Genomic DNA, 26237 nt, shown 5'->3' with positions numbered 1-26237 from the left:
CGCTCCCCCCAGGACAGATCGGCAGCGCCGCGCTCGCTCCGCCTCGCAGAGCATCCCGGCGCGCCTTTTAGGTGGCATGTCCACCTTGGAGGAGCGGAGCCAGTCCGTAACAGCCAAGCGGTTGGTCCCCGGCGGCAGCTGCACCCCGGACGGCCGGGTTGCTCGGGGTCGACCGCGTCCCCCGAGAGGAATTTGGGAACCGGGGCAGCCCGTGCGGGACTGAGGCGATTTCATCTGAATTGATATGAAAGAGACAGCAATTTCATCAGGTTTACACCAGCACTGACCTGACGCACCGTTATGCTCTACACGCTTGAAAACTTTTTTCTTTTTTTTTTTTTTTTTTTTTTATTTTTAAATACGTCTTCCCTCTCCCCAAAGGCTAAGTTACTCTAGTTTGGTAAAAAGTGCAATTTTCGCTTTTGTTGGAACAGTTGCCAACAATTACCAACGCGAGACTGTCTGTGATTTGAGAAAAGTAGAAAAAAATACACCGAAACAACTAAAAGCCAAAAACCAAACTAGTTGATGGTGTGCTGGGAACTGTAGGATGTCAAAAATCAGTCTCTTTCCAGAGACTCTCTTTCAGATATCCCACACAAAATCTATTTTGCCTGACCTGTTTCTCTGCTCCATCAGAAAAACGCAAAATGTAGGAGCCCTCCGCCTCCACAGCTTTGCCAACAGATCTCTAAGCCAAATTTACCGAGGCTGTTCTTTGACTGAGATGATTTTGCAGCTAAATCAAGATCAATATTCTGATCTCTGACAAGAATTTTATTAATATTTTATTTGAAAAATCTCATCTTGTTTCCGACAAGTCCTGGTTTGAGGTTGGTTTAGTTTGGATAGGGCGTCACCGCATTATTTCTTAATGACTTTCCCAGCTGCTTCTTTCCATTTTCCACCATCAACAACCATCTGGTATCTTATTAGCACCTCAATGCTCATTCAGTGTTCTCATTTAGGAGGAAAAAAAGAAATAAACACTCAAAATATTACACATTTTAACGGACAGTCTTTGGAACATTAATGCCTTTAGAAAACGATAGATCCTGTCTCTCAGTCTATTTTCAACCAGCAGATAGGAATCGTAAAACTTTCTTCTAAGATGTGCAAGAGCTGCCTGGTTTTGGTTTTTTTTTTTTTTGTCCTGCTAAATTGTGTTTAATCTCACAGGAAAACATCTTTCACTGTCATATTTCCTCTGTGTTTATTCCAAGCGCAAATCCTTACAAATAATTCTTTTCCCTAAACTATGATTTTTTTTTTGTCTTGGGCTGGAATATATACCAAAGCACTAAAGCTCTTGATCCAATTTAGCAACCAGTTTGGACAGCAAAGTTATACACTAGGAAAATGTGAGAAAACTTGTCCCTTTCAATTTTAAGAAACTATTTTGTAACATAAGTGGAAGTCAGGTCCATTTATGTCTGGAAAATGGATACTACAGGACACATCTGATTCAACACAATTGGAAAAATAACTTTAATATTACTAAGGCAAGAGCCAGCTTCACTTCTTAAATTTGAGTGTATGAAAAAGGAAGCTCACAGATTGTTTTCAGCAAAATACCTTGGACTTGCTACTTTAAGTTTCAGTTACCCAAAGGAGGAGACTTGACTTTTTAGAAAACAAATGATAGAAGTTCGAATAGATTTGCAATATATGCATAAGATCTGCAGCAACAGAATACATACCTGAAGAGAGCTCATAATTTCATTTAGTTTATTAGACAAAAATATATGATTTAGACAAGTTTTGCTGACGTGTTATTTACAATCTGAAATCACTCTATATACAGAAAAAAGAAAACCACAAACACATGGGAAACATTTACCAAACAAATAATCCAAGAATGGTTAGAATAACACGATCTGAAATGGTACAATGAGGAGGGGGATCCATCTACAGATTTGTGTAATCGCTTTTATGGATTTGCACCACCTTATTGCAAAAAGAGATTGATGGAAGTCATTTATACCGTTTCCTTTTTTCTCTCTCTCTCTGTCCTTAATACCAGTCTCTGTAATATTTTTTCACCAAATCATTTAATCAAGCAGAAGGCAGAGCTGTTAAAATTCTCGGTGTTCCCTCTTGCTGAGCCAAAGAGCTGCAGGGGGGGAAGGGAGGAAGAAAAAAAAAAAAAAGACGTAACAATTTTTCAGGAAAAAAATCTTTTTTTTTTTTAATTGCCTGTCTATTGCGATAGCATATTAGTAATAGATAATCACACAAAAATCATTGTCACTGGTGTAATTAACACAAGATCTTTGAGATCTGTTAAGTTTTAGAAAAGTTACAGTCTGGCTATATACAATTGCAATTTAGTCTAAGTTTGAAAAGATTAGAGCAACTCCTGTGCTGTTCTCAGAGTCTGTATGTATTACTATGGTGATGATTAGGTGTTATAATTAGTCTTTATTATTCAAACACTCTGTTTCACATAAGTAACATTCCTAGAGTGAAAACAAACAAACTCACTTGTCACGGACAGGCTGGAAGGGCGATTTTAGCGGCTGGGGTGGGGAGTCAGTTCTTGGTACATTTTCTCTTTCTAGAAGGAAACAGATAAAAAAAAAGAAACAAAACAAAGAAAAAAAAACAGAAAGAAAAAAAAGAAGAAAGAAAAAAAGCCAAACAAAAACAGGAGAACCATTTTAGAATAACAACAGTACAAATCTCGATACTTTGCAGAGAACACCCTTCCCTCTCACCCTCCTGTTCAGATGTGTGTAGATATATGTGTATGTGTGTACAGCGCTACACCCTACTTTCAGTATTTTAGTAGTCTGCAAGCTTTTCTTGACACATTTTTTACTGTCATTGAAATTATTGGGAGATGAGGGTCATGATGGAGGGAAGGAAATCTCAAACCTATATGTTTCACTGTGCCCTTCCTGCATTTTGATCTTACCTGATGGGCGTATAGGGTGTGGATGTAATAGGCCACGTGAAATGTGCTTAATATATGTGACCAACATGCTGGGTGGGGGGCCGGAAATCAGCGCAAGAGTAAACTGTAGCTCCGTTAAAAGCAATCAGTTTCACCAGTGTGACACCATTCCTCAAGGAGAAGTTCACGTGCCTGTGTTGGGGGTGGAGGGAGAGGTGGAAGCCTGATGCATTAATTACCTATGTGTTTGGGACTGGTCCTCTCTGAAGGTTTTTCGCTGCTTAGGGCGCCCAGGGTTGCTGTTAAAACAGAAGATTGTTGCTGGGCCTGGAGGTGATGATTGTGATGAGCAGCGTGGTGGTGATTTACTCCCAAAAAGGACCTCACGTTTAGAAGGGAACTCTGAGTAAGGAAAGCCCCATTAGTCCAGTTGTGAAATTTGCCAATCTGACATGTGTAGAGTCCATGGCTAGGGAGAAAAGCAGGGTGCTGGATCTGAGGAGAAGTGTGGTTAACCTGGGGAGGAGGGGGTGGAGGAGGAGAAGATTTCAGGGCACCATCAGGACTGGTTGCCGTCTCTGCCAAAGACCAAATCTTGGGTTTGCTGTGAGATGGCATCTGTAAATTGTTCGGTCCCCCAGGACTGATGATTCTCGTGCTATTGTCAGAGGCCTCCTTCACCATGGCCAGAGCGTCTTTGGGTTTCAGCCCTTCAGAGCCTGAGAGTGCCAAATCCTTCTCCTTTTCCAAGTGCTCCTCTTCACTGCTTTGTCTCAGGAGCTCAGGCTTCTCCTCCTCTTCCTCGTTGCTCTGCTCCCCATCATTCTCATCGATTTTATCTATATCTATGCTCTCCAAGTCAATTTCCTCATCATCTTCATTCTTCTCAGGGTCCCCCTCATTGTCACTCCCGAAGAGGTTTGCATCTTCTTGGTCCTTACTCCTGGAGCCCCAGGTCACCTTGTTCTCCTTCTTGAGCCGCCGGCGGGCGTTGGCGAACCAGGTGGAGACCTGGGTGAGGGTCATCTTGGTGATGATGGCCAGCATGATCTTCTCGCCCTTGGTGGGGTAGGGGTTCTTGCGGTGCTCGTTGAGCCAGGCCTTGAGGGTGCTGGTGCTCTCCCGGGTGGCATTTTTGGGCCGCCCCGGGTCCCCGTATTGGAACTGTCCGTAGGGATAATAGCCAGGGGCAGTGTGGGCAGCAAAGGTAGCAGGGTGGACACCCGGATTATCTTTCAGCTCGTACTGGGAGCCCTGCAACACATTCAGACAAGCGGAGAGGAAAAAGCACATCAATTATCTCGTTAGCGTCTCTAACAGACCTGAATAGGCTACTCCGGGAGCCAGAATACGCCTTTCAGTGGTGCAAAGGGTCTTCACAGCCAAATTCTGCCCTCCCTGCTCCAGGCTCTTCACATCTAGGTCAAGACAGAGAGGTGCTCCCAAATGATTCCCCCTTCTTGCGGGGAAAGGAAAGAGAGGTGCTAAGCGGGGCTCTGACAGACATTGTGAGTATTTTCTCCGCAAACCAAACCAAATCAAACGATGGAAACGCATCAACTTCGCCTTTGCCTCGGCAAGACAATTTACTGTGCCCTTGAAATTATCAGGCACATAAAACAGGTACTTCACCGCAGTTACAAACTAATGCCCGTGCACAGCGTCGCATTTATCTGCAAAGTATCCAGGAGGATGTTAGAAACGCATGCAGAGCATTCTTTATTTTTGCTCCTAGTGAGACGAGACTGGGGAGATGAATGCACAACTTCAGTACCGAGAGACTTATAACGTAAAAGATTTTCCACACACAAGTCAACACCACCACCCCTGCTCCCCAAATCATACACCAAGATTCTGAAGTAAAACATTAACTCCTAACTGTTAGAAGAGCCTTTAAACTCTGGAAGGAAAACTGATCCACGCATTGTAGAATATGAATATGTAGACACTTTGTCTCATAAGTTTTACTTTGATCTGGCCAGAGCAAACACAAGTTGTTTACAAGCGTTTAGAGACGGTGATTTATTTGCAATCAATATTCTTTTTATCATCAGTAGTAAAACACAGCAAGTCAAATTATCCCATCAGGTGTTTTGGTAAATACCATTTTATCTTTCTAGCAACCTCATTAGGCCTCATTATTACTGCAAATTGTCCAGATATTAACCTAATATTTTAGTTCTTGATTTACAAATGTTCAGAAATTTAGGATTTATTTCAAAATATCACCGTCATGGTAAATCACTGTAATAAAATACCAGGATACTTTGGGAGAAGGAATGGGAACTGTTCCAAAATAGCTAACATTTCAAGCAGTTTTCTTTCTTTATTGCTTCTATTACGATCTTGCCTTTTTTCCTTTTTTTTTTTTGCCTAATCCAGAAATACATTCTTAGTATCACTATGTCATAATTTATGTCAGCCTTAGAAAAGGACCTCTTCAATAATGTTTGTGAAGAAACTAATTAAACTTTGTCAAACAGTTAAGAAGGATCATGTATTTTAATTTCAGAGACACCGCTTATACACAAAGAGTAGCCCGATGTAATTTTTGTAATGTGTTACAGAGTAGGCTTTCTGCACTCCCTTTATTCTGCTGTCTTTTGTTATTGTTGCTGAAATGATATTTTTTGTGTAAACTCTGTTGGGAATTCTTTTGAAGAAGCCACTTGTAAATCACTCATTGCTTCTGTCTCAACTTTTACTGCATTTCCAAAATCAAGGTTAAAAAAAAGAAAAAGTAGGAAATGCATGCTGTTAAAAGTCACTTTGTAGGAAATGTTTGCAGCACAAAAATGATGTTTTCAAACGCTGTCCCTTGTTCAACAGCGTGTTTTCCTACTTGCCTACATATATGTATTAAAAACCCTAAGAAGTTATGCATTGCATGCATTCGGTTATAAATATTCACACTTTTATGTGTCAGGGGGAGAGAAAAGAGGGACATTTGGAGAATGAAGTGGAACCTATGCGTAGCGCCGCCGAGAATTTTGGTAATACCAGCAACGAAAACGCTTCAACGACACCGGATACAAAAACAGTTAGTTAAAAAAATATATCTATGTTTCACTTTCTAATCTATTACATTCTTAAGAAAATGTGAAATGATCCCAAGGACAGTCTGGGTGACGACAATTTCTCTTTGAATTAACGCCGATATGCCTTTCTGCTCCGATGCCTGTAATGGGATGTAGATGCCCTCTTTCGCTTCATGCAAATCCCATCTATGATACCCGCCATAATCAGAGTATGAAAAGTTCAGGGAACAGAACGGGACATTTTCAAGGCTTAAGGAAAATGCCTTGAAATAAACGGGCGCCCCAGGTACCGACATTTTGGCCTTTCGGAAGGAACCTGTTTATTGCTCGGCGGCAAAGAAAAGTACCAAGCGGAAAGAGGAGCGCGCTGGAAAGCCCAGCGAAACAGCAGGACCGACAATATCACCCGTCAATAACAACACCAATAACAACAAGGAAAAAAAAGAAAACAAAAAAAAGCCGAGTTGCTAGGGAAAGCCGACAATACGGAGGCAGGAGCCCTGCTTAGCCCTTCCACCGCCAAGAAAAACTCGGAGGAGTTTTTCCCGGCTTGGAGCGACGAGGAGGATGGGGGGCTTCGCCTGCAGACGGAGCCCGCGACCCCCAGCCCCACTCTCCCCCGCAGACCCGTCGACAGTCGCGCTTCCCTCTCCGCGGCGGACCCCGCGCCGGGCGTGAGCCGCCACCGCAGCCGCCCCGCCGCCCCCCGCGCTGGGCTCCGCAGCCTCCGCCCGCCCCCGGCTCCCCCGGCCGCCGCGGCCGCGCTCGGTGGGCCCGGGCAAGCGCGGGGGGCAGCGCGGTGCTCACTCACCATTTGGGAGAAGAGGCCGAGGTCGGCGGTGTAGGGCAGGAAGGCGCTGTAGTTGGGGGCGCTGTAGGGGCTGGCGTACATGCCCAGCACCGAGGTGACAGCGGCCGAGCCGCTGCCCAGCTCGGCGCCCGCGGGCCGGCCCGAGGCGGCGGCGGCGGCGGCGGCGGCTGCGGCGGCGGCGGCCAGCACCCCGGGCCGGTCGCTCCCGTACACCGCCTGGCTGGCGCTGAGATACTGCGGGTAGCCCAGCTGGGGGAAGGACATCTCCGGGGCGCGGGCACAGAGGCGGCGGCAGCAGCACTGGCGGCAGCAGCAAGAAGCGGCAGAGATATAAAAAAAAAGAGGAGGGGGGAAGGAGGGGGGGGGGAAGGAATTATATTAAAAAAAAAAAAAAAAAAAAAAAGAGAAAGGGGGAGGAGGGAGCCTGCTGAAGAGCCGGGGAGGGGAGCGGAACAAACCCGGGCTTCTCTGGATCTCTCTCTCTCTCTCTTTCTTTTTTCCTCCCCCCCTCTCTTACTGGAGTCAGGCAGGGCGAAAAGAAATCGAGCCGATAATTTTCTTTTTTCGTTCTGATTTCTTTCTGTCAGGTATATATTGCACCCTAGGTATGGAGGAGGAGGAGGAGGAGGAGGAGTGTGGCAGGATTCAGTGGGGTGTCTTTCCTCAAATCTCGGCTCTTCTGTGCTCCTAAATCCCTTAGATGTGATCTGATCAACAATTGAGCTCCAACTGATGTGTCTGCCCTTAGGTCCTAGGCTGATCTTTCAGATACAATTTGAAGTTGATGTTTTGATTGGCACCCACTTGAGCTGCAAGCACCGCCCCGCGCCCCCCGCCCGCCCCGCCGCCCCCCTCGGCGCAGCACGTGGTGCGCAGCCCAGCCCGGGCCGCTGGGCTCGGAGCTGCGTGTGCGTGTGTGTGTGCGTGTGTCCGCGCAGCTGCTGTGCTCTGCTCCGAGTGTATTTAATGTTTAGCAATGGGCTCCTTTCAGAAAAGCCCCCACTGCTGTATGACAACCTGTCTACACGATTTTACAGCTGTCCAACATTGGGGTTTTGCTGTTTCGCAGCCTTAGTGTGTCCCCTTTTAACAAAAACAACTGTGTTGCTGGTTTTTTTCCACCTTTAACATTGAGTCCCCCTTGTCGTCGTTGGACTCAGGAACAAACGAGAGTGGCAGTGAGAGGAAAAGGGGGCTCTGCAGCCATGCGACTTGTAACAATTTACCACTACAAAAAAGAAAAAAAAAAAAAAAAAAAGAGCAGATAAATAAATAAATAAATGCGATTTCTCTACAGCAACCCACAAACGCCACTCATACACGAACACATATGCGCAACTTTGCTGAAAGTCAAAAGGCTCCTAACAGTACTTCCCAGAAGAATCTTTAGTTAAAAAAAAAAAAAAAAAGAAAGAAAGAAAAAGAAAAAGAAAGAAAAAAGAAAAAGAAAAATGGAGGGAAAAAAAAAAAAAAGACCCGCAGCGATGCCATCCTCCCCGCCGCCCTTTCTCCTCCTCATGCCCTGCCGACGGATTGACACTCAGGGACAATTATCATAGGCATTGCGACAGTTCTCGGAATACTGGAAATAAATAATCCCGCAAATCAACAACCTCGACATGTATGCCGAGGGGCACAGAAGACCCCCAGCCCTCGCCCCCGAGCGGGGGTGGGGGTAGGGGGAAACAGAGTGTCTTGTAGGTTGTCAAAACTTCCATCCTCTCGTTTCAGTTGGGACCGAAGGAAACACATCGGGGGGGAAAAAAGGGGAGAGGGACGGGGGAGCCGGGAAAGCACACACGAAAGGACCAAAACGAGCTCTTGCCATTATGATCATTAACAACAATGATTAAAGGAAGGGATTTTTTCCTCTCCTCTTCTTCTTTTCCCCTTGGAGAGGGGTGGAAGGTGCAACGGGAGACAAAGGACTCCTCTGCGAGGGATCTGGCCGCCTTAAGGGAGACGGGTTGTCACAGCTGTGCCCTGCCTGCAGTGTCGTCCAGTTCCCCGACGTGGCTGGGCTCTCTCGAACCGCCCTGGGACCGAGAGAGCCTCTCATTGCCCCGCCGGCACCGCAAACTTTCCGTTTCCGACTGCTGCCGGGGCCCTCCCAGCTCCCCCGCTGTGGAAAACGAGGAGCGCGGGGGCGGCGGGCCGAGGGCTGGGCGTTTCTTGCCCCGACCTTCCCAGCCCTGGTGGGACTGCCGGGGTCCGCTCTGCCCCACGAGTCCAGCGCGCAGCCCGCGCAGGGGCTGCGCTCCCGCTCCGCGGCTGCGGGGAGAGTCCTCAGGGCCGGACGGGGCGCTGCCGCCTCTTGGGCCGGCCCCGGCGGAGCGGCCCCGCGGAGGGGCGCGGAGTGGCCGTCCCCGGCCGAGCCCTCGCCGCCGCGGTCCCCGCAGCCCGGGAGCTCCCTCTTTGTGCTGAAGGGGCGGCCGAGCTCTTCCTTAAGGGACGGCCCGGCGCGGAGGGGCCGCAGACGCAAAGGCCCGCGGCTTTTCGGGATGCAAGTGTTTGGCAGGGGAGAGGGGGAAGGGAAGAAGGAGGAGTGGGAAGAAGACGGGTGTCTCCCTCCTTTTCCCAAGCCCAGAGCGAGAGCCAGCCCTAAGGTTCGGGCCGCTCCGCGGGGCTTCTCGCCCCCTCTCCCAGCTTGCAGCAATGGGCTGAGTGCGGCAGCCCGGATCCCGCCGGGAGCTGGCCGCGCGGCAGCGGAGGGAGATGCCTCCCCTCCTGCCAACGCCCCCGCGGGGTGTCTCCATCCCCGGCCAGCCCTTTCCTCCCCGTGCTCCAGGGAACCGCTCCGTCTCACGGTGTTGATTAAACTTCCTTCCCCATCAGTTGGAAATAGCGAACTTTCCCCTCCCTATGTCTAATGGGGAGAGGAGTACCTCCCCCGCACCACTCCAAAATCTCACCCTCAAAGCAGGAGAGAGACCCTCAGACAAGAATGCACGGCCGTAACAGAGCTGAGAGGGACTTGAAATTTGCAGCCTTATTTTGCGAATGGAAGTGTCACATTACAAAGGCTTCAGGTAAATAAAGGTGGGATAAGGCACCGACGCTGCCGAAATCTTCTTAGCTCTTTAGATCTGTGTGGAATGTGTATCCAGAAAAGGTTTCCACTTGGAGGCTTAAGAAATGTGAGTCATCCCCTCCCCCACCCGCTCTCATCCTTCTCAGATCGGTTCAGGGGAGAAAAAAAAAAGAGGGGGGGAAAGAAAAAGAAAAAAAAAACCCTCTCCTTTTCTTTTCTATCAGCCTAGCATCTTTTTGGGGTGAATTTTGCTACTCTTCACCCTGAGTAGAAATAGAGCAAATAAATACAAAGTGCAGGTTACCTGTAACTGTGATTTCGGAGAGAAAAAAAAAGGGAAACAAGAAAAAAAAACACCAACAAACCTAAATTGGAAGGAAAAGAAACTAGGAAGAAAAAAACCGCCGAGGAGGGGGAAAAGTTGTAAGACTGGTGGGAAAGCTTTGTTCCTCCTCTGCAAAGTTCCTTGTGCAAGGATGAGCAGGGTCCTGTGAACGCCATTTATTATGCACAATTCTGACGAGAAAATGCCAATCCCCACGCGATTCCCGCTCCTGCACTGGACATTGCCCTTTTTTTTTTTTTTTCTTTTTTCCCTGACGGTTTATTAAGTCACTTTAGTAGGCAACCTTTCAAAGCCTTTTTTAATTTTTTCCCCCTTGTGCAAGTAAGCTGGGACCAGAGCTGCTACACTAAGCTACTTAGCTTGAAAATCAGTTTAGTGAAGGTCTGGGAGATTCTGGGTTTATTTCCTCCCATACAAGACCTATGGCAGGAGCTTAATAACAAAAGTGCGAAAAGAACGAAACTGTACGGAAAATTACAAACATCAGCAGCAGCTGCCAGAAGCGCTAGGAAAATCTTTCTCTAAACCCAGGACCTAAACAGTCCAAAAGGTTGGTGTGATCAACCCCTCCTACTCATAAATTAGCTTCAAATTGTTAATAGATGGAATAAAACACTGTTAAAAAAAAAAAAAAAAAGTTGTTTTAATCATAATTCGGAAAAAATCTCTTCCTCTTACTTTTTAAAATTTTTTTCCCCTGAGAACTGTGTTGTAGTTGCTTGAACGCCTCCTTAACTTTCTGCAAGACCTAACAAAAAGGAGTACGGTGCCAAGTCATTAGCCGAACAGCGTTTTAAAAGACGATAAACAGTCACGTAGTAAAAAAGGATTTGGGCTGAGAGTGAAAAGCAGTCACCTTCCCGTCGGAGAGCGGCTGCACATCAGAAATCAGGCGGGAGAGAAATACGTAACAGCGCTGGGCATAATGTGATTATACCTAAGGTAATCGCTTAAAATAAATTGTATACTGTTTAAAGTAAATCGACCTAAATGGCCACGCTCATCTAATTCAAAGATCATTGGGCAGATAAACTTCTTAAAGAGCCTTTCTTGAGAAGGAGTTTGCAAAGACAGTGTGATCCTTCCAGTTTCTTAAGGCGATGCATCCAGTGCCAAGAGATTTTCTCTTTATTATTAACAAATCAGTTTAGATAGGGGTCCGATAAGAAATGCAAATCCAGACATAGGGGTCGCTGCTTGGCCGAATTTTAACTGAAGGCTGGTTCTGCGGGAATTGACTACAGGGTACGTTTGCGAAGAGGCTGTGTGAAGCTTTTGCACTGACTCTACTGAAAAATGAAGTCAGTGATTTTGATCTGCTCCAGATGTCCTAAGAGTGGATATTGCAGTGCTGGGAATCCGCACCAAATATCTGAGGGCAGTGATGGTAATCAGCGCAACCCATCAGCCAGGGGGGACTGGCAATTGTGATAACCTGCTGCAAATGCGCAGGGCTGGAGATGGCAGTGATAAACCGCTGAAAATATCTTCAAATGGAGATGACAGAGATGTTGAAAGGAGACACCTAGCTATGGGGAGAATAGGATACTAAGCAGAGCACAATCTGAGAGTGGAGTTCAGATATTTACTAGTCTACGGTTCGCCCGTGTAATTTCCACAGTGATACACGCCTTTGGGCGCCGTCTCTGCGGACAGATACGCGAGCGTATGGCCCCGTTGGTAAAACTCGGGGCTTATGCGGCGTTGATAATCAGATCTACCAAAAGAAAGGGAGGTTTAGTCTCTAAAGCGCCTTGTTTGTGGCTTGAGGAGAAAAGTTTTCTTTTAATTCTGTAACTGCTTTGTAACATCCTGGTAACGATTTCTTTTGCAAATCCTCTTTTCATTTTCAGCTCTCACCGGTAATAGACGAAGAAGTTTAAGACGATCTCTTCAGTTAATAGTCTGTTTCAATTTTCTTTCCTGTGGAAAGAACGTGCGGGGGGGAAAGGAGGTGTGCAAAAAAAATTATCCGTATGTTGCTAATTTTCTGACTGTTCTCAGCAGGTAGTTTCACCGTCTTTTTTTTGTTGTTTTTTTGGTTTTTTTGGTTTTTGTTTGCTAGCTGTCTTTTTTTAAATGTTTAAATTTAAAATAACTCTACCACGTTAAGTATCAATCCTATATATTTTAATGATACATCTGTGCAGGAGAGAATCCATTAATCTAATATATCTCGCCTAGATTCTAATTATGCACTGACTGCCGACTATTTGGATCAGTTGACTGAGTTTTCATTAAGTGTATTACATCTGATTTAGCGTGAAACCGTGCTTCATTTGAGGACGTTTACTTTTTTGGGGATGCCGGCAGTGCAGGGGTGGCTCGGCAAGACCTTGGCAGGGGGCTCTCTCTGGTCGCCTGCTGCCAGGCCCTGTCGCTGCCGTGTGACCATCCTGAGCGCTTCTCATCAGGGCTGATTTATGAGCCTTGTTAAACACCCATTATTACTTTGCACCTTTTTTCCAGCAGGGTCTGGGAAACAACCCCACTTTGTGACAACAGGGCATGTGTCAAACAATTATAGGCGGAGAGGTGATGTAGCTCTGGAGGGCCAGACTCCCCTCTCCTCCCCTTCACGCCCAACCAGAGGAACATTTCTGGAAGGAAGGAAGGGAGGAAGGGAGGGAGGGAGGAAGGGAGGGAGGGAGGAAGGAAGGGAGGGAGGAAGGGAGGAAGGAAGGGAGGAAGGGAGGAAGGAAGGAAGGAAGGAAGGAAGGGAGGAAGGAAGGGAGGAAGGAAGGAAGGGAGGGAGGGAGGAAATTTTAAAAAATCTCACTCTATTTTTGCAGATTTAATTCACAGTAACAGCAGCCTTTAGACCTCTGCGCAAATGAATGGTTTGGCTTGTCTAAATAAACACAAGCATGGAATCAGGGATACCTGATCGATTCCCTAAATGTGAAGATGTACACATCTTCAGTGTATACAGGCAGTACAGGAAGGAATCCAAGCCCGGGCAGCTGCAGCATTGGATTGCACTCAAGGTAGCAGCTAGTAAGGTGTTTACAAAGATTATTTTATTCAGAGAGAGAGTGTGTGCTTTAAAAATGAAAAATACAATCTTTTTAAAAAAAGTAAACTAAGAGAAATTGACTTTCCCCCCCAGATATTCTGGTGGTGACTTTTTGTTAATCCTTTATCAGTTTACTTCAGGTGCAACTTACATGTATTTGTGATAGCAAGGTGAATTCACAAGTGTTCTCTTCCTTTGCACTTTTGCAAATGAATTGTTAGAGCTATGCACACCGGCCTATATGAACAAGCACTAAAATCTATAGAATGAATCATCTGCCTCTCTGTTTCCCTCTCTGTCCATCTATCTACCTATCTATGAATATTTTATGTGTCTGAACTTAATTAACAAAATAATTTCCATTTTGTCTCAAAAATGATCAACAGCAATTATGTGGGTTTTTTAAGGTTTATAATTTTATGTCACCAGACTGTTGCTTGGGGGCAGAGGCACAATTGCCATGCCAGCTGCAGTTGTATTTATTTGGTTTTTTTCTGTCTTGTTCCTGTAGGGCTGCATTATGCAGTTTTTAATTAGTTTGTGTTTGTATTTCACCCGTCCCAAATCAATGCCATCCTGGAGCAATGCAATGTAAATTCCTGCAGTACAGGTGTAGCTGCTAGCTCTGGAACACTAGGAAACTCGTGTCTTACAAATGAAAGCAGTGAATGCCATTCAGCCAAACTGTCAACTTTAAACAGCCAAGAGGAAGGAGATCAAAGCAGAGAGCAGGAACTTCTACTCTCCAGATTAGTCTTTATGGTTTGAACGCCTAATGCTATTAAAGGGAACCAGGACATATAGCACATCGTTGGCTACAAAGTTACTTCTAATTTTGCTAAAGTCCTGCCTTATTTTGGCCAATGTAAGGCTTCAGAGCATTTCAAGATGCACTGTTTCCTTTGAGGCCTAGTAGCTACTCATCGGAAATTATGCAGAACTAATACCTTCAGAGACACATTTCTGTTTGTGCACATATTTATATAACTTATCGCCTTTTGAAAGATAATTTTGATTTCCTCCCAGGTTCCACAAAGTCTTTTAATAGAACTTGCAGCAATAAAACCTGAAATTTTAGTATCTCCAGACATGAAAAGTCCCTTTATATTGTGTTTGGTGTATCTTCTTTCTTGAAATGACCTCTGTACGGTGGTGTATAAATCTATTATTCCAGTCACTGGGGAATTCTTTTAAAGCTTGCTTTTTTTTTTTTTTTTTTGGTCAGGAATAAGAGATCGTTCATCTTTAACTAGGCCACATAGAAATTATGATTCAACAGCAGTGTATATTTAATTAGAGTAATCTCACTTGAATTTAATTACCTAATGAATTATTTGTTTAAAAGGTAAAAAGGCTTGTTTGCCAAGTACAGTGCAACCCACTGATAAGAACTTCCGTTATAAGAACATTAATATTAAAAAAAAAAACCAACATTTTATGGTTTTATATTTTAACTCTTTGGTTCTGCCAGCCGTCAATGGGTACACCGAGCCCGCTGCGATCCGGGCTCCCTTCGACTCCCGGCAGGGACTTCCCCAGCCCGCCGCCGCCGACTCGCGTAAGTAACGCGCCTCCCCGCGCCGCGCAGGCGGGGATGGGGGCGGGCGGTAGGGGCGAGGGAGAGACGGGACACGGACGTCTTTGTCGGGTGACATTCGAGGCGAGAAGCCGGCGCCGGCGCCACTCGGCAAGGGACGGTGAGGCTGCCCTGTTGCCGTGGGTGGAGGGGCTGCGCGGTGCTCCGCGCCCTGCGCATCCCCGGGCAGCCGCCGGCATGGGAGGTGCTCCCCAGGGCTGCTGTCCCTTCCCCTCAGCGTCAGGTCTGGAAGACGTCCTGGCCAGGAACAGGAAGGTGTCAGTGGAGAGTGACAACCTACAAAACAGTCGTCATTTATATTTTATTAGTTTTTTCTTTCTCCATTTCCCCCTAGTCTTATGGTCAGTGCAACTAATCATAGTTCTTTGATAATTTATGCTTCTTCAGCCATGGCAACAAAAACTGGCCAGCCTCTGCCCTTGACCTAACTCCTCAGCTCCCAAGTTTTCCAGCTACTGCATTGTTTGTTTCCAAAATACAATGCATACAGTGCTGAACTGCAACACTTGTCAGAAGATTTGTCTGAAAGCACCACAACCCGGGGATTAGCGGACTCAGAAAAAAAAAAATGAAAAAGAGGAAAAAAAATTTTTTTTACTTATGCAGTACTGGGAAGCTCTCTTGATGTATTCTACTTACCTGATGCAGAGAAACTAGGTCAAAAAATATTTTGGTTGGTTTGTTTGCTTCTGCGCTGGGAATCATCTCCATGCTTTGACAGTCGGTCCTCTCGAAGGTGTCACTGGGCGGCTACATGTCGCTTGGACCGAGAACTTTCGGTCTGTCCTTCCCCCTTCCCCGAACACAAGCAGGCCATCGGCAAGGCCTGAACCGGAGTGCGAGGAGCAGCGAGGGGTCGGACGGACCTCTCCTTCCCTTGCTGCCCAGCAGCGGTGCTCTGGCACCATGCAGGAAGCTGGATCTCTGTTAGATTAGAGAACGGACGTTAAAAGATATCTCTGGAGGTGGGGAAAGTGGCCTGGGGATACCAAACATGAAGGAGATATTTCACTCTTACCTTCGGTAGGTAAGAACCTACCAAGCATTTCTACTTAAGAAACACGAGCAAGAGAGATAGGTGAGTGTGTCTATACTCAAACCATGGGCAGGGAGAGTAAAAGTAGGTGCAAGCTTAAAACTAAGCTTGAGCAATGTTGAGGCATCATTTTGAGACACAGAAGGGCTTGGTAGTCCCCAATGGGTGGCACTGAAGCTCCCACTCGTGCAGTCCTGCAGCGAAGGACCGCACCACTCATCAGCCCGCGGGCGCCAGACGTACCTCACACGCAGGGGCAGAACTGCAGAAGTACCCACGGACCAAAACATCAAACCTGGCTGTTGGGCAGGGAATTCTCTCCCGGTCCCTCTTCGCCCAGCGTGACCAGGTAGGAGGCAACCCGCCGGTGGCCGGGCGGAGGTGGCGAGGGTGGCGAGACGCCGGCGACCCTGCGCGGCTCCGGCGCACCTCGGGCCCCGCAGCGCCCTCGCCCCGCTCCTGCGCCCTTTTTGTCGCCGCCGTCTAAAACGAAGATGTTTTCCAGAGCTGTCTGCCCTGCCGCAGGCATGCCTTCTTAAACTCTCAGTCAGCCGCCGAGCATCTTGAGCAGTCCGAAACTTACTCCCCAGCGGTTCAGGGAAGAGAGGAAGGCCCCTCTCGGGCTGGGGGCAGCAAGGCGCGGTGGTCTGGAGATGTGCTGGACATCAGGCGGGAAAGGACTGGTGAGAACGAGCCTCCGTCCTTGCCGTTCCCTGTCTTCTTCATTTAAGGGCAGAGATCCTAATTTTTTTCAAGAGTTTTGGAGGTCTGGAGAAGTGAAGCAGTTGTATATACGGGTTGCACTAGCTGCTGGCGCTGTGGCAGCAGTGGGGCTTACCAGCTCACCAGCACCTCGACTCCTATTTCATGGCGCCAGAAATGATTGAGTCCGATGACTGTTTTGCACTTTCAGGTAAATATGCCAAGTCCTGAACCCAGGAGTAGCCTCGGGTCTGTTACAGACAGAATGGATATTGGCTTCAGAAAACCTTGAACCTCATGATTATATTAAAAATGTCTAATATATTCAAAGCTCAGATCGTGGTCATTTTCAGATCTTAGAGCAAAATTATCACAACATTTCACCATTTATAGTCACATAAATATGTTGGTCTCCTCTACTGTGCGTCATTTGCACACACTGTTATTAGAATCAACTGGCACCCTCACTGAAATGTTTATAATGACTTCAAGGTATTATGGGAGTTATAGATCTGCCAGCCTGGCACTTTAATTCTTGAGGGCCCATGCTTTTCTTAAAGTTACAAGTGCAGTTGCCACAGAACATCTACATAATGCAGTTTATTCCACTAATTTTTATAACAAAATACAGATGTTATAAAATCATATTTGTCTGTGTGTTTTTATTCTTACTCCCTTTGGAGCATCTATGTATTTTCACTATATTTTTACTGATAAACTACAGCTGTATAATTTCAATCATGTCATTATGGTAGGACAAACTATTAAATAAATCTTAGAGTAGAACTTATTGAATTAAAATTCCTCACCAAAGCTTCTTAGATTCTTTTTAATATTCTATAAACAGTGTAATTTACAATGTCATTCTATCACTTCTATAGCTTTCTTCTTACACTGCAGCATTAGTAGCAGTTGGTGTATTTTCGGTCTTTGGTTTCTTTTTCCTTAGATGTATAGTCACTCTTTTTGCTAGTATAATTGATTTATGTATCCACTGATGTGTGCTGCATTTTAATGATGACTCTTTGTTTTATCCAATAATACTTTTCAATAAGATTGTTTGAATTGCATTTTAAGGACAGGTGTAAACTGATGCTTAGATTTTTAATGCCCAGTGTTGACCCAGGCAAGGTTTTTGCCTGGGAACAGATTTGGACTCAAATAAGAATGTACACTTTTATGCATTTTTACACTTATATACCTTTCTGACTTTAGGCTTACTAAAATGTAATTACCTTTACCCTTTTTCTTCTTTCCTCTACATTAATATGCTATATTTTATGAGGCCCATATCTTCTGTATTTTTTCTTTCTAACAAGTCCAGACTATATTTGAATGGCAGGACAGTTTGAGCTTGACCTGTATCAGACAGCACTGGTCCATTGAAAGCATTGCAACACGGTACTGGTGAGACCAGAAATAAAGTGGTTTTAATAAAATAATAGTAATGGAATGAAAATACATCCATTAAGCACTTTATTATAAGAAAATCCTTCATATGTGGTTCTTAAACAGTTATTGACTAGAGGGACAATAATATGACTTTTTTAAACAACAAAGTTAATCATGTCCTCCACTGAATTATTGGTCTAGATGCTGTAAGAAACAGAAAACTAAAAAAAGTTTGTTTTTTAGTGTTGGGACCTTGTGATAGTTAAATCATCGTGGCAATGTGTAGAACTTGGTATGCAATCATGAGCTGCATCATTGTATTCTACAAATTAGCACTGAGTTTATTTTATTGATTCACTGCAGGTTTTTCTCCTCAAAGCTGCTGTTCCCCATCCCATATGTTTCATTTTACTTATGCATGGTAGTTCCCTGTCAAAGGTGGCAATTTTGGGGGTTTTTTCCTGGGCTTGAGAACACTCAAATAATAATGATAATATCACTTCCACTGTTAATTTTTCATGTATAACTAGACTGCTTCAATTTACAAGACATTTTATACAATATGTGTATTCTACTGTTTCCTCATATGTTTTGCATTGGCCACAGACAAGATAAATTTTAGAAGACTAAGCCATGATGTTCAGAGACTTACAGTCATTATTAAGAACAGTGAGGAATTATGAGCATTCATAAACACAACAGGCCCAAATTAAGACCCTCAGTTCAGCAGCTGGAAGCCTTTTGGGGTTGATTACTACACTCAAAGAGAAAACATGCAAGGAACTACTTGTTCCATATACTCTGCAGCCTCAAGTTAAAGAGACTACAATGGTGTAAAATATCAGTTAGCTTGGGTGTAGATAGTGGAACCTTAACTGAAGTTTATTTATCGTGTTTGACTATGTCCATAAGTTCAGATATTTAACACCTGGATGCTTTTTTAATGTCACAGGATACTCAGAGTCAGATACAAACCAATTCTAATCCAAGCAGATGTTTTGAAGGCCAGGAAAGTAAAAGGCTGTGTCCCGCAGAGCTGGGCTAATAATGGACAGGGAAATGCCCATTTTCTGTTTCACCTTTTATTTATTTCCTCAGCTCTTCCATGAGGGTCAAAGAGTTAGGCAACAACACAGTCATTCAGTACTTCACAGGAGGTTTTGATCTCTCTCTCACCTTGTCTCAGGCCAACAAGCATTTGCAGTAGCTCATACTGTGCTGGCATCGCTGCTGTAATTGCACTAACCCAGAACAGTGTTGCCATAAACATTTCTGTGCTAAGCTTAATAATTCTAATGCTTCATGGAAGCAGTCTTGGTGCAGTTGCATTGATGTAGTAGATGCTGCCAGCGTAACTCACAATAATCTTGCAATCCTTACAAAGCCTGCTCTCTGCAATTTCCTTCTACTTCACATTATTTACTTGGTCTAAACTATTTGCTGTTTCATAGAGTGATAAATACCAGTTCATTTATTTAAAATAAAATAATCTCTTCAGGTATTGATTGGTGCTCTGACTAATCCTCACTTCATGAGTCCATCTTGGGGCCTGTTTGGAAGTTTCCCCATAATGCAGTGCTGCTTCATAGCTGAGCCAACTTCTGTGTTAATATAACAGATTTTCACCTGCAGAGAGGTTTGCTGTGAATTTTTTACATTGTTTATACACTCCTTTAAACTATGATAAACTCTACAGGCATAGAAAGGGCTTCTCTAGCAGAAGCTGGAGTACTTGATGGAGAAGAAGCAGTGGTTAAGAACCTTTGACATTTCAATTTCACTGTTTTTTGGGTTTTTTTTGGTTTTTTTTGCTTATTTATTTTTGCTGTGAGGTTTTGTGACTGAAGAACAGCCCTTGAAGTCCTGGGAACAGAACACCCAAATTATTCTCATTCAGTAGGACACATAAACAGCAAAATAACCCTTCTTGGGGGAAGAAACAACTCTGTGTTGAGAAGGCTGTTGGGCCTCCCTGTCTCCACTGAACAACAGAGCTGCTAATAATGTCAGTGTGCTGACATGAAAGTTGGATCCTACTAGTTACTTTCTTTAGGGTACGAGCCTTTCTTTCTGAACTCAGTACACTTTATTTTTCATCCTTCTTTTTTAGGTCTTCTCATCTTGCTTTCTTATCTTTGCCCATTAATTGCCACAATTTTTCTTTTGTCTCCATATTCCATGTTCCTGTTTGTCCATCTCTCCTGGCTCAGTCTTGTCAGTTCCTTGTTTGATCCCACATTAAAACCACTCTTGCTCTTTCAGTTGTTTTTATTGAAAACAGCATCCCTAAATCCTTCATGTTTATCTGTACATCATAGTTCATAAAGATTGCAGAGAAGGGGTTGAATTTCTGCAGGTTTATGTAATGCCTACTCTATCTGAGACCCTAAAGCCTAAGAAATAATAAATAAAAAAATCCATTTTCCACTGATGTGCTTATTCTGCTTAAAAATGATAAGTTCAAGCAATTAGGAACTCAGGTGACTCCTCATGTAACTACAGTTGTGTGACTAATTATGTTGTCCTTTTCACTCCACTAAAACTTACCCTTGGAAGAGCATGTATGTATGCAAAAGTTAACAACATTTCTGGATTTGCTTGCTTTTGCATTCCTAACAGTTGCTTGCTAATAGGAGTGTGTTTGTGGAAAAAATGGTTGCCTATGGATGCAATCTGACCTTCAGCTGGAGCTGATATCAAGTAACTTTACAGTTTGTCTTCTGACTGTTCACAGTGTTAGGAAAGAGTATTAATGTGTGTTTAACTGGATTCCATGCTTCCATGCACGCAGAACTTACACAGTTTCCTCAATAGTAAGAGTGTTAATTCATACACACGCACACAATTTTGGACACTTTTTTTTGGTTTTTTACCACTGTTTAGGTTTACTTGGCAGGAGTAGAAATGAGGTAATACATGTAAGAAAGACAATAAAGAACGTTTAACACCACCGAAAGGACAACTTCAGCCGGCTTGGCAAATTCACAGACATTGGGAATGCAGCCAAGGACATGGAGATGTAGATGAAGATACTGTGAGGATGGCTCTCTAGTTCAGGACCTGAGCCTGAGAAGTGCACAGAGTCCTGCTGGGGGGCAGTTTCTAGTAAGGTCCCTCTGCAGTTCATGTGGGAATCCATACCGTTTGTTACTAACCAGAAGGTAGAACAGAGTGTAATCTCAGCAGGTTTTCAGATCATACCACATTAGGTGGGAGCAGCTCTTTCCCTGGAGGGCAAGCTGTTGCTCAGAAGGACGTTGATAGGCTGGAGAAAGTCCAGCAGGAATCTCATGAGGTTCAGCACAGGTGAGTGTAGAGTCCTGGCCCTGGGCTGGGAAGCCATCCTCCTTCTATCCAGTCTTGGCATCAACTGTTTGAAAGGAATCTTTTTGAAAAATGATCTGATGGCCCTGGTGGACAAGCAGAGGGGACATGAGCCAGCAGCAACCAGCATTTGCACATTTGCAGTGAAGGGAATCAACTGCATAACGAGGGGTAATAGTGTGAGTGCAGCCAGTACGAAGGAAGTAGTTATTAGTGAGGTGGGTGTCAGTCTCTTCTCCCAAGCAACAAGGGATAGGATGAGGAAATGGTCTCAGGTTGTGCCAGGGAAGGTGTAGATGGGATATTAGGAGAAATTTCTTCATTGAAGAGATTGTCAAGCACTGGTACAGGCTGCCCTGGGAAGTGATTGGGTCACTGTCCCTGGAGGTATTTTAAAGATGCATGGATGTGGTGCTTAGGGACATGGTTTAGTGGTGGACTTGGTAGTGCTAATGGCTGGACTTGATGATGTTAAGCATCTTTTCCAACCTAAATGATTCCATGTTTCTTCTTTAATTAGCACTTGTGAGACTCCATATGAAGGACTCTGTCCATTTTCAAGCTTCCCAGTGCGAAATAGGTATTGACATGCTGCAGTCAGCGTAAAAAGGCTACCATGATAATTAGAAGCCTAGAGCACATGACGAGGAGAGGCTGGATAAAGAGTGGTTGTTCAGCCAAGAACAACAGGCTAATGGCAGGTCTTATTGCTGCCTTCAGGTACTTTTTGGTAAAGTGTAATCAAGATGGAAACACTCTTCTTACAGTGGCTGGATGAGAAACAGAAGATAATGGGAAATTATACTTAGATAGCAAGAGAAAAAAGGAGGGGGGTGGGAAATAAAATAAAAGGAAGCCATAAGAACCAGGACAGTTTATAGACCTCACCATCCTTGAAGATATTTAAAACTGAACTGGACAAGACCTAGAGTAATTTGACATAGTTGGACTCAAGTTGAGAGGAGGGCCGAACTAGATGACCTCCAGAGATCCTATTGAACCCAAACTATTTTATGATTTTACAGCAGTTGAGCACATAGCAATGTAAAAGTGGAGTTAACATCCTTGCTTGTGTTAAAGGACTGTCTAGGACAGTCTACAAAATATGACAATAATGTATGTGGCTGTAATGTGTGAGTTGTATTGATTACAGATACACTTATTTCATAGCTTTGAACTCTTATCAGAATATACTGTGTAGCAACACTGATGCTTCTCTCTTATGGGTTTGTAGCACAGCTTTTATATAGCCATGATCACTAAGAAGATGCTGCCTGATAACAGCAAACAAACCATGATAGAAAGCTAGAGACATCTGTCAAGCACTGTGCCATCTTTATCAGTAAGCCATTTCAGGAAGGAATGGAGAGGAGCGAGAAAGGAATGAGCAAGACCTGAGAAATAGTCATCATCCAGCTGGTAGCTGACTTTCCAGCCCAGATGGTGATTTAATGGTCTGCTCCAGAGGATGTACAAGTAGAATTGCATGTAGATGTTCAGGACAGCACTGTAAGAAAGTAGAGCTGCTAGTTATTATCATGTATTATACTTCTGAGGATAATTCCTCTGAGCACACAAGCAAGGATGCTTGCTACTTGAAGACCTTTTGTCTATGGCCAGACTAACACAATTCAGCTCTCTTGGCTTGTGCTGTCCCAGGAGAGCCTCTTGGCCCATTCCAAGATTACAAAATAACAAAGACCAAAGTCAGAATGTAAAGTGCATGAGAGGAGCACGAATGGCTTGAAATGCATTTTGTAGTGTCGAAATAGAAGTATACTCTGACCTTCTTAATCCTAATTATTATTATTATTTATGAAAGAACAAGTGCTGCTAAATAAAAGATATAATTTTAATTGTAGAATTAACTGTAATTACATGTCATTATGAAATATTTCATAATTTTGTAAGTGCTTAAACTGTTGGTATTTAATGAACATAATTTACAGTAATTCCTTTATTCTTTCTTTGTCTAACCAATAATCATCTTTGTAATAGGTAGTAGAATCGTGAACTGAACAAAACTGAACACATTAAGTGTTCACAACATTTCTATTTTTCTTTTGTTTCTGTAGGAATCCAAAACAAAGTTAATCTGATCAACGGGGATCAATAGAAAAGTGAGTGAAGATTCTTATTTCTTTGAAGCCAGGGAAGGCAATGAAATAATCCTCCTAAACAATGAAGGCCTTTAATTCAGTCTCGAACACTGAAAGGCATTGTGAAGTGGGATTTGCAGTGTTTCTGGTTTTAATTTAAACTGTACAAGCAGGTGCAGTAGTTGGAGGTGAATTACTCTTACTACATTTTTGTGATACTATAAGACAAAAATCACAGAAAAGTCCCAGACCTGACTTATAGACTGTAAGAATAAAAAAAGTCTGAGAAGAAGTCTTGTTTTACCCCCCATGTTCCCATCCCAAATTTTAATGTATCCATCCTCTTTTCTTTGTGGTTTCATTAGGTCCACAAGCTGAAGGACATCTCAGTACTCAGGACTCTGCACCCGTGTGAGCTGGCTACCTCTGGAATGAACACCAGCCAGTTCTTCAGCGTCTCTCTCCTTGGTGCCTTCACCTGAAAAGCTGGTAGTGGACTGAGCTGCAGAGGACCCTTCTGTGAACTTTTGGGACTGAGGAATGCTTAAGACAATATGGGATGGGTCCACCACCCTGAGTCACAGGTTGTTGGTTCATGAGGTGGGTAACACACAGCAGCAGGGCAGGGACTTGCCAGTCAGGACTCTGTTGCACCATTTCCAGGGTCTAGAACTGGCAAGGGGAGTCAACCGAGAGTTCAGGAGACTTGGCATCATTTGGTGACGAGGCAAGTCCAGAAATGTAAATCCAGTCTGGTGGTAGCAGCCAGGGTCCTGGCAACCACCAGACAGGCCCTGGAGTTAGGTGGCAGGTCTGAGGTCAAGCTGGGAAGTCAGTCCATGGATCAGAGCTCAGTCCAGCAGACTGCATGGCTGAGCATGGCTGTGACAGACCTGGAGACAGGCACACCTACAGCACAGCTCAGGCAGACAGTGATGGCCCCAAGTGGGGCCCCTGGTGTGTGCATGGGCACTCATACAGGGCTCTGTACCTAAAACCTACGAGTGCTCTTGGGGCCTTGATCAGCCCATGGAACGGTGGCTGATCACTAATCAGAGAGCAGCAGTAGCAGGTGGATCTTAGCTGGAAGGTGCAGTACTGGACAGAAGAAGGGATGCGAAGAAGGGATGCAAAGAAGGTGCCTCTGGTTCATGGTGAGGCAACCAACCAGGTTGGCCAGAGGAAAGCACAATGGGCTCCCATTTTGATGAAGTTGATGGCAGTGCTTTTATGGATAGCAGGAGGATGATATTTTGACTCTCTCTATTTCTGTCTACTGCATAGGATTGTGAAAATGAAACTTGCAGTAGGCCACCTACTGTCAGTCACTGTTAACTTGTTTGAGGTAAAAGAAGTTCTTATAAATCTTGTCCTGACTTCTATCCCATCTCCTGATTCCCTTACTTCGTGTTCAACTAGAGTCTATTCGGCAAAGAAAATATTAATGTTAAATATTTATGTTCAATATTTCCAGTTCCATATATCTTACAGAAGGAAATGAGGATTGATTGCTTGTTTTCTTTGTCATGATCTTTCACTTTTCTTTGTCTTTCCTTTTCTTGTAATGTGAAAGGAAAATCAACTTTTGAACCTTCGGTTTTTCTTGACCTTAGGCTGAACTTGCTGATTTTGTTACTCTGTGTTCCTGTTTGTAGACTCTAGGAAGGTATAAATGGGCAAAATCAGGCTTATTGTGGATTCACAACTTTAATCATGACTGCAGTCATTGTGAGGACCATTTAAAACGTATTTATTCTACAAGTTTTCTTTGGGGTTTTCTGTCTACCTGCAAGAAAAAATATTGTCCTCCAGCCCACCTACCTCCAGGAACTCAGGGACCCTCAACCATCAAAGCTGCCACAGAAGATTGGTTTCATGGCATTATGGGGAGAGGCATGATGCCAGAGTGTTGTTCTTATCTTCAAATAACATCTCCCTGAATAAGGTCCTCTTTGTTTTGGGAGCCATGGGTGTGTTTTGTATGCACCGTTCATTTATTTTTTCAGTTACATGTTCAGAGATAACACAGGTTGAACTAATTGTCTAAATAAGATTTGGAATTTAACAAATTACAGTGTTCGATAACATAATTTTCTTTGACAAAAACAACACAGGTAGTGCTCTCCTAGTCTGGCAGCTCTGGGAGTTAGAGTTGATGCAGAAGAGCAAGAATGAGATACTAAAAGCATAAGGAAATAAGAAATGTTATTTACCACTATTTCAGTGTCACCAACTTGTTATTTTTATTGTTCTTCAGAATAATGGGATTTATTGAAGCAGTTTATCCTCACATCAGGTAATACACATTATGCTTGAAGAACGAGGAGGATTCAAAATATCAAAACATAAAAAACCACCTTAAATTTAAGAGAAATCCACAGCAAGGAGAACTACTCTTTAAAATCTACCCTATCTGGAACAAGCAGAAAACAAGTACATGTGGAAAAGAATAGTTCAGTTATTAAAACCACACAATATGAGATATTTGCATAGTTACTGCCATGCTCAAATGAAAGAAGATAATTGTGTATATGAAAGGTTTTAAACAGCTGTCTTTGAAATCAAATAAAGAATTAGATAAACATGCTGGCTGCTTTGCATCTGGGATATATACACCAACACTCAATATTAACAAATCGCTAAGGGGTTGTTGGACACCTGAAATTCTATTGATTGCTAAAGCTCAATGATGTCTCAGAGACCTGATCAAAAGAGCAGACAAGCAAACAAGTAGTTATATAGTATTGGGACTCTTAGCATATGTAAAATGCACTGTGGTAAGAGCAAACATTCTGACTAGATAAATAACCTCAGTTTGGTACGGCAGCAGCCATAACAGGAAACTTTTCAAATGTTGATTACATAAAATTGAGGACGATACAGTGAAAAAGAGTATTGTAAATCAGACAGCAGGGAATTTCAAGGATCACAAATCCTTGCCTAATATAT

The 26237-nt window shown here is 44.0% G+C and overlaps 2 protein-coding genes across 5 annotated transcripts; one reads left to right on the top strand and one right to left on the bottom strand.

The window, feature by feature from the left end:
- Window positions 1-1714: 1714 nt before the first annotated feature.
- IRX1 (iroquois homeobox 1) lies at window positions 1715-7536 on the bottom strand. 2 transcript variants are annotated; one of them, XM_048289594.1, is made up of 5 exons: window positions 7204-7536; window positions 6746-7045; window positions 3136-4150; window positions 2485-2557; window positions 1715-2113 (listed from the first exon to the last, which is right to left on the bottom strand). In XM_048289594.1, exons 2-5 carry the CDS (start codon window positions 7007-7009, stop codon window positions 2056-2058), a joined length of 1410 nt encoding a protein of 469 aa, XP_048145551.1. In that variant the 5' UTR covers window positions 7010-7045; window positions 7204-7536; the 3' UTR covers window positions 1715-2055. The 2 variants fall into 2 exon arrangements, with proteins under 2 accessions (XP_048145551.1, XP_048145550.1); XM_048289593.1 differs by having other exon boundaries at window positions 6746-7535.
- A 5381-nt stretch (window positions 7537-12917) lies between these two features.
- Window positions 12918-25847, top strand: LOC125318439. Of its 3 annotated transcripts, XR_007200355.1 has the most exons (4): window positions 12918-13109; window positions 14610-14696; window positions 23265-23309; window positions 23654-25847. XR_007200355.1 is itself a non-coding variant. In XM_048289160.1 (3 exons), exons 1-3 carry the CDS (start codon window positions 12990-12992, stop codon window positions 15156-15158), a joined length of 243 nt encoding a protein of 80 aa, XP_048145117.1. In that variant the 5' UTR covers window positions 12918-12989; the 3' UTR covers window positions 15159-17072. The 3 variants fall into 3 exon arrangements, 2 of the variants coding, with proteins under 2 accessions (XP_048145117.1, XP_048145116.1); XM_048289160.1 differs by lacking the exons at window positions 23265-23309; window positions 23654-25847 and adding an exon at window positions 15123-17072; XM_048289159.1 differs by lacking the exons at window positions 23265-23309; window positions 23654-25847 and having other exon boundaries at window positions 14610-17072.
- The last annotated feature ends 390 nt before the right edge of the window (window positions 25848-26237 follow it).

This window comes from Corvus hawaiiensis, chromosome 30 (genome assembly GCF_020740725.1).
Source record: "Corvus hawaiiensis isolate bCorHaw1 chromosome 30, bCorHaw1.pri.cur, whole genome shotgun sequence".
Lineage (NCBI taxonomy): Eukaryota > Metazoa > Chordata > Aves > Passeriformes > Corvidae > Corvus > Corvus hawaiiensis.
Note: the sequence above shows the minus strand (reverse complement) of the source record. Positions and strands in the feature narration are given on the sequence as shown.

Bases quoted from the DNA above. Each gene is read 5' to 3' on its own strand.
- IRX1 (XM_048289594.1), bottom strand. From the start codon at position 7,009: ATGTCCTTCCCCCAGCTGGGCTACCCGCAGTATCTCAGCGCCAGCCAG. The intron at 4,151-6,745 runs GTGAGTGAGCAC...AATGTGTTGCAG, and splicing joins TCGGCCTCTTCTCCCAAATG to GGCTCCCAGTACGAGCTGAA. The intron at 2,558-3,135 runs GTAATTAATGCA...GTTTCCTTCTAG, and splicing joins GACCAGTCCCAAACACATAG to AAAGAGAAAATGTACCAAGA.
- LOC125318439 (XM_048289159.1), top strand. From the start codon at position 12,990: ATGGAATCAGGGATACCTGATCGATTCCCTAAATGTGAAGATGTACAC. The intron at 13,110-14,609 runs GTAGCAGCTAGT...TGGTTCTGCCAG, and splicing joins AGCATTGGATTGCACTCAAG to CCGTCAATGGGTACACCGAG.